The sequence below is a fragment of the Ochlerotatus camptorhynchus genome, unplaced genomic scaffold, assembly GCF_037179485.1.
Source record: "Ochlerotatus camptorhynchus isolate MF236.1 unplaced genomic scaffold, CSIRO-AGI_Acam_v1.1 ptg000330l, whole genome shotgun sequence".
In the NCBI taxonomy this organism is placed as follows: Eukaryota; Metazoa; Arthropoda; class Insecta; order Diptera; family Culicidae; genus Ochlerotatus; species Ochlerotatus camptorhynchus.
Window position 1 is genome coordinate 5216706 of NW_027040818.1, and position 7340 is coordinate 5224045.

The 7340-nt window shown below is 41.5% G+C and overlaps 1 protein-coding gene across 1 annotated transcript; it reads left to right on the forward strand.

Annotated features, from left to right (window-relative positions):
- The first annotated feature begins 6181 nt into the window (after positions 1–6181).
- Vps60 (vacuolar protein sorting 60) lies at positions 6182–7319 on the forward strand. Its single transcript, XM_065230581.1, has 3 exons — positions 6182–6323; positions 6502–6653; positions 6711–7319. The coding sequence occupies exons 1-3, from the start codon at positions 6255–6257 to the stop codon at positions 7165–7167; spliced, it is 678 nt and encodes a 225-aa protein (XP_065086653.1). The 5' UTR covers positions 6182–6254; the 3' UTR covers positions 7168–7319.
- The last annotated feature ends 21 nt before the right edge of the window (positions 7320–7340 follow it).

The window sequence follows — 7340 nt, forward strand, 5'->3', positions numbered from 1 at the left end:
AACAAAAACAGTCAGTCACTCACGAGCAGGCGAGTCACACCGCTTCCCTTCGCTCACACAGCATCAGGCTTGGGAATTGTCAACCTCATGACGATAAACTATGTAACAACGACAACAACAAAAATTCAACGCTCATCTGACAAGCACGATGCAACAAACTTCTGCTTGAAAGACTGATCTACTGGGCTGTCTCTCGACGAAACATTTTCTATTCTTGTCTTTCTCTCATTTGGTCACGAAACATCTGTTGCGTGACGTTTTCCAGAATGACTTAGTTGTTTCACGTACGTCGGACGACAAGATTGACGGAAACTGTCAACATGGTTATTGACGAAAAAAGTCTGTCATGTCATTCTTCCATTCTGTCGCGACAAAACTGCCGCTGGTCGTTTTCTAATAAATGGATGTCGCTTTGGATGCGAGACATAACAAGATAGAAATAACTGGAATTGTGTTGTTTTGACGTGATTTCACCTCTGACTCGAAGTAGCTTGAATCTTGGCGCTGAACTTCGTGTTTGCAGTGATGGGTATTTTTGGAACGGACACAACTGAAAGCTGCCGAAAAACGATGTTTGGAATCCAAGATGGCGGCGTCCGGTTTTAGAAAAAGTGGGAAATACTGCCAAATACCCTTCAATATGTATATTTTCGGAATCGGGATGACCTCTAAACACCAAACATCGTTATCCAGCGCCATCTTTAAATCCAAGATGGCGGCTTCCGGTTTCAAAAAAAGTGGGAAATACTGTCAAATACCCTTCAATATAGATATTTTCGGAATCGGGATGATGTATGGAGACCGAAAATCGATGCCCAGCGCCATCTTGAAATCAAAGATGGCGGCTGCCGATTTCAGAAAAAGTGGGGAATACTGCCAAATACCCTTCAATATGTATATTTTTAGAATTGGGATGTCCTCTAGAGACCAAATATCGATATCCAGTGCCATCTTGATATCCAATTTGGCGGCTTCCGGTTTCAGAAAAAGTGGGAAATACTGCCAAATACACTTCAATGTATATATTTTCTGAATCGGGATGACGTCTAGAGACCGAACATCGATGTTCAGCGCCATCTTTGATTTCAAGATGGCACTGGACATCGATTTTTGACCTTATTGAAATCCAAGATGGCGGCTTCCGATATCAGAAAAAGTGGAAAAAAAATTTCCAAATATCCTTCAATATGGGTATTTTTGGAATAGGGATGACGTCTAAAACCCGTAAATCGATTTCCGACGCCATTTTGAAATCCAAGATGGTGGCTTGAAATTTCAGAAAAAGTGGGAAATACTGCCAAATACCCTTCATATGTATATTTTTGGAATCGTTATGACGACTAGAGATCAAAAATCGATATCCAGCGCCATCTTTAAATCCAAGATGGCAGCTTCCAATTTTAGAAAAAAGTGGGAAATACTGCCAAATACCCTTCAATATGTATAGTTTCGGAATCATGATGACGTCCAGAGACCGAAAATCGATTTCCAGCGCCATCTTGAAATCAAAGATGGTGGCTCCCGATTTAAGAAAATGTGGGAAATACTACCAAATACCCTTCAATATGGATATTTTCGGAATCGGGATGATGTATGGAGACCAAAAATCGATGCCCAGCGCCATCTTGAAATCAAAGATGGCGGCTGCCGATTTCAGAAAAAGTGGAAAAAACTGTAAAATACTTTACAATATGGATATTTTCGGCTCAAAGCTGACGTGCAGATGCCGAAAATTGGAATGCTGAAATGGCGACAGCATCAATTTTCCGTCTATTTAAGGGTATTTGACAGTTTTTTTAAAAACAGGACTGCCATATTAGATTCCAAAATTGCGTCGGACATCGATTTTGAGCCTCTACATATCCTCCCCTTTCAAAATATACCCATATTGTGGGGGTATTTAACATTACTATCCAATTTATCTGCAACCAGAAGCTGCCATCTTGGAATTTAATATGGCATCGGACAGTAATTGCTGGTCCGTAGTTACCACCGCGAATCCCAAAATACCCACATGCATGTGTATTTGACAGAATTTCCAACTTTTCCTGCATCCTGTAGCTGCCATTTTGGATTTCAGGTCACTCATTTTCTATTTCTAGATGTAATTCTCTAGACGTCATTCCTTTTCCAAAAATACTCATATTGAAGGGTATTTGACTGTATTTATATCTTTTTCTGAAACCGGAAGCCGCCACTCTGGATTTCAAAATGGTATCGGACATCAATTTTCGGCATCATACACGCGTCCTGTACCGAAAATATCCATATGGATTCCAAAATGGCGTCAGACATCAATTTTTGGGATGTACACGTCGACCCAGTTCCGAAAATATCCATATTATAGGGTATTTGACAGTTTTTCTGAAGTCACTTACCATCATCTTCGATTCAAAACTGGCGTTAGACCTCGATTTTCGGGATGTCCGTGTAGTCTTCTTCTTTCTTTTTCTTCGCATTTCAAGCTTATTGCATATCGCATATTAGCTTATTGCGTGCTCTCAACTTAGTGTTCTAGATGCACTTCCACAGTTATTAATTGAGAGCTTTCGATGCCTGTATGTACCATTTTTGCATTGATATGATTGTGTTGCAAGTCCAATCATACTTCTATGCCCAGGGAAGTCGAGAAATTTTCCAACCCGAAAAATTCCTAGACCGAACCGGGATTCGAACCCAGCCACCTCCAGCATGGTCTTGCTCTGTAGCTGCGCCTTTATCGACTGAGCTAAGGGAGGCCCCGTGTAGTACTTGTTCCGAAAATACCCAATTTTGATACTTTTTCTGAATCTGAGAGCCGCCATATTGGATTACAAAATATTATCAGACATATATTTTCATCGAACCCGTTCCGTAAATACCCATATTGTAGAGTATAAAGGGTGATACGGTCAAAATTTGGTCAAGGGAAAACGCGTGTAAATCGGTGAAATCGTTTATTTAAAAAATCAAATTAAATTTCTTTTTCAAGTTCAATTAGTATAAAATTCAGGAAAAATATTCAGTTAGGCTTCCGCTTTTCCAAATCCGAATTGCCGGGCCTTACGCTTGACCCCTGCCATCAGATTTTGTACAGCCACCTTGTCCACCTTCTTCGCCGCAGAAAGCCAGTTTGCCTTGAACTGCTGCTCGCCCTTAGCAGTTTTTTTGGTCTTCTTTAGGTTCCGCTTGACAATAGCCCAGTATTTCTCAATTGGGCGGAGCTCTGGCGTGTTGGGAGGGTTCTTGTCCTTGGGAACCACCTGCACGTTGTTGGCGGCGTACCGCTCCATGGCCTTTTTACCGTAATGGCAAGATGCCAAATCCGGCCAAAACAGTACGGAACAACCGTGTTTCTTCAGGAAAGGCAGCAGACGTTTATTCAAACACTCTTTCACGTAAATTTCTTGGTTGACAGTCCCGGAAGCTATCTATGAAAATGCTGCTTTTCAAGCTTTTCAAGTACAGATGGCTTGCCAAACCAGATATTTCTTTGCGAACTTTGACAGTTTCATGTGCTTGAAAACATCTGCTACCTTTCCCCTTCCTTTTGCCGTATAAAACTCCTGTCCCGGAAGCTGCTTGTAGTCGGCTTTGACGTAGGTTTCGTCGTCCATTACCACGCAGTCAAACTTCGTCAGCATCGTCGTGTACAGCCTCCGGGATCGCGCTTTGGCCGTCGTATTTTGTTTATCATCGCGATTTGGAGTCACTACCTTCTTGTAAGTCGATAGTCCGGCTCGTTTTTTGGCTCGATGCACGGTTGTAGACGATACACCCAGCTTATTTGCGGCATCTCGGAGAGAGAGGTTAGGGTTTCGCTTGAAACTACCGGCAACTCTCTTTGTCGTCTCAGCGGCTTCCGGTTTTCGATTTCCCCCCGATCCAGACTTCCTGGCTGTCGACAAACGTTCCCCAAACACTTTAATTACATTTGTAACGGTTGATTTGGCAACTTTTAGCGATTTTGCCAACTTTGCGTGCGAGTAGCTCGGATTTTCGCGATGCGCGAGCAAAATTTTGATACGCTGCTCTTCTTGCTTGGACGGCATTTTGACAACTGAAGAGTGAATTCCAAAATCAAAATAGGAGCAACATTCTACACACACACACCTTCAAAATGAGGGGTGTTCAGGTTTTTTAAATGCAAAATTGAAAGAAATACGTCAAGTTGATATTGACCAAATTTTGACCGTATCACCCTTTATGATAGTTTTTCAGAATCTGAGAGCCACAATGTTGGATTAAACAATGGCGTCGGACATCGATTTTCGGTCTCAAGACGTCATCCCGATTCCGGAAATATCCATATTGAAGGGTATTTGGCAGTATTTCCCACTTTTTCTAAAACTGGACGCCGTCATCTTGGATTCCAAACATCGATTTTCGGCAGCTTTCAGTTGTGTCCGTTCCAAAAATACCCATGGATTTCAAGATGGCGCTGGATGTCGATGACGTCATCCCGATTCCGAAAATATACATATTGAAGTATATTTGGCAGTATTTCCCACTTTTTTTTCTGAAATAGGATAAACCAATATTGAAGGAAAATAACATTATTTCCGGCCTTTTTTTAAATCTGACCTCCGTTTTAGAATGGATGGTTTCTTGTCGTGATCCTCATTTTTAAACGACCTATAGACTTTGTCTCAGGGAACAGAATGAGTGACATATGACTAGAATAGATAGTCGCGACTGGATGGATTCTTGATTTTGTCGTGGTGATCTTGTCGTGCGACAAGAAATTGTTGTTTGACGAGAATTTTCCAGGATGACCATTTTTTAATGTATCTTGTCATGCGTCAATGACAAACGCGACAATTCCCATATCTGCACAGCATGTAATTGAAGCATTTTTCCATAGAAACTGTACGCTCAGTCATTCAAAACAAGGATTGGGTACCATCACGGAAAAAAAAACGTGCTGACTGAGCTACTGACTGAGTGCTCGGCTGTCAGTGATTCGTTTACCTCTCAATCATTCAGACTCTCACGAGGCAGTGAATGATGAGGCATATGGCAGTTCATATTCATATGGAAATGACTCATGAACCTGACTGTTTTGCGCACTGAAAAGTACCCATGCATTTCCTCTTACCATAGTTCTCGATTTTTTTTTAGAAGCAGCTCATGACTTATAGCCTTATAGTATCGAACGCCTACTTAAGATCGAGGAATAATGCATCCGAATATTTCCGACTGTCAATCGTTTAGGTAATTTCATTCAGCAGTTACCATGTAGCAGTGAGAGTGCTACAACCAACTCGGGTTTATGTCATTTGTAGATGAGTTTATTGGAAAATAAAAATTCCGATATCCTTGATGCAATCATCTGCTCAAGTATTTTACCCATCACCGGGTTGCTAAAACGCAATCTGTGTTTTTATTCTAAAACATCTTTTCATCTTAATTTTTGTCCAGAAAATCTGTGATGATATCTGTATTCATTATAATATATGAATTAAATACTATATAAATGTTTTTAGCAAATTGATGAATCTACGTTACGGTCGGCCAGCAGATGAAAATGATGTGAAAATGATAATGACGTTTTGCTAGCTGTCAAATCGTATGGAATATTTTTTAGTACATCATCACTTTTGTGGTTTTGGACTTCAAACCTAGGTGTCGCATGCACTGGTGCAGTTTCGCGTAGATTCATCAATTCATTAAGCGATTTTCCTGTTATTATAATGACTCTTACCACAGAGAACAGACATGGAGGCTCGAACAAAATTTCTCTAAAAACTTGTGTAAAGATTCCTATTTGACTTAAGCGCCATTAACGGCGACTTCCCCACTTAAAAACCCTCTTTGACAACATGACGGCGCTGGCGTTGCACAAATTACACTAGACACTAAGTGCTAGTAGCGCCAAGTGGCAATTTTCAACAGAAAATTTATCGATACTAGCGCCAAATTGGTCGAAAGTGGAAAATTTATAGAGAAAATCAGGAGATGCTAACACCACGTAACGGCGACGTTCCCACTTATTTTACACAAGTTTCTGACCGAGCTTGAACGTCTGTTCTCTGTGCTCTTACTGCAATCACCCAATAAACGTTGTTCTACACTCTACAGTGACATCTGAATTTCATTCTCGAAAAGCACGCCCCTATTATCGTCCGAATCAGACGTTTTAGTTTGACAGTTCTCATAACAAATTGTGTTCCCAACATTCAGTTGATTGCTTTGTGCGAATCAGAAGTAAACAAAATTTTCATCAGCGAAGTATTTCTAAATTTTGAACCAGTTTTCCTGCAAATTTTGCAAAAATGAATCGCCTTTTCGGTAAATCTAAGCCCAAAGAACCTGGCCCAAGCATTGACGATTGCATTAAAGGGGTAAGTTGGATGGATAAAAATGTATGCACCTAGCAAGTTCGATGCAGATTGATGACTCATCTTTGCTCAGTATTTTGTAAAATCGAGTTTGATAGAAAACGCCAACCTTCAAGGTCGGCATTGTTGATTAAATAATGTAACTTTTCCTGAATTCTACGTGTTCCGGGTTGACTTCCAGGTTGATTCCCGAGCCGAAACGATCGATCAGAAAATTCGCACTCTCGATACCGAGCTGCGTAAGTACAAGGACCAGATGGCCAAGATGCGGGAGGGTCCGGCCAAAAATGCCGTCAAGCAGAAAGCGATGCGGGTTCTCAAGCAGAGAAAACAGTAAGTTCAGAATTGGATAAGTTTGAACATTTTTCGATAGTATTGCACCTTCTGCAGGTACGAGAGTCAGGTGGAAAACCTGCGGAACCAGTCCTTCAACATGGAGCAAGCGAACTTTGCTTCCCAGACTCTTAAGGATACCCACTCAACGGTGGCGGCCATGAAGGATGGCATGAAGTCGATGAAGAAGGAATTCAAAAAGATCAATATCGAAGAGATCGAAGACATACAGGACGATATGGCTGACATGCTGGAGCAGGCCGACGAGGTCCAGGAAGCGATGGGACGTACCTACGGAATGCCGGAGCTTGACGACGATGAATTGCAGGCCGAGCTGGATGCGCTGGGTGATGAGATTGCCTTGGATGATGATACCAGCTATCTGGATGATGTGGTTAAGGCTCCGGCTGCACCGGATAAGGAACCGGGAGCGGACAGTGTTACCAACAAGGACGGAATACTAGTTGACGAGTTCGGATTGCCACAGATCCCGGCGCAAGTGAAAAGCACCTAAATCGGGGTTTCTGTGAGTGAGAGTGGACTTAGTCAATGCTTGCGATCGTTCTTTTCGTTTTCTTTTAATTTGTTTAGTTAAGGCTTATGATATCTGTGAAAAAGAACTGCACGACCGGAGATACATTCATGTTTAATTAATTATTCACCTTATTGAGTAAAAAAATATGCTTT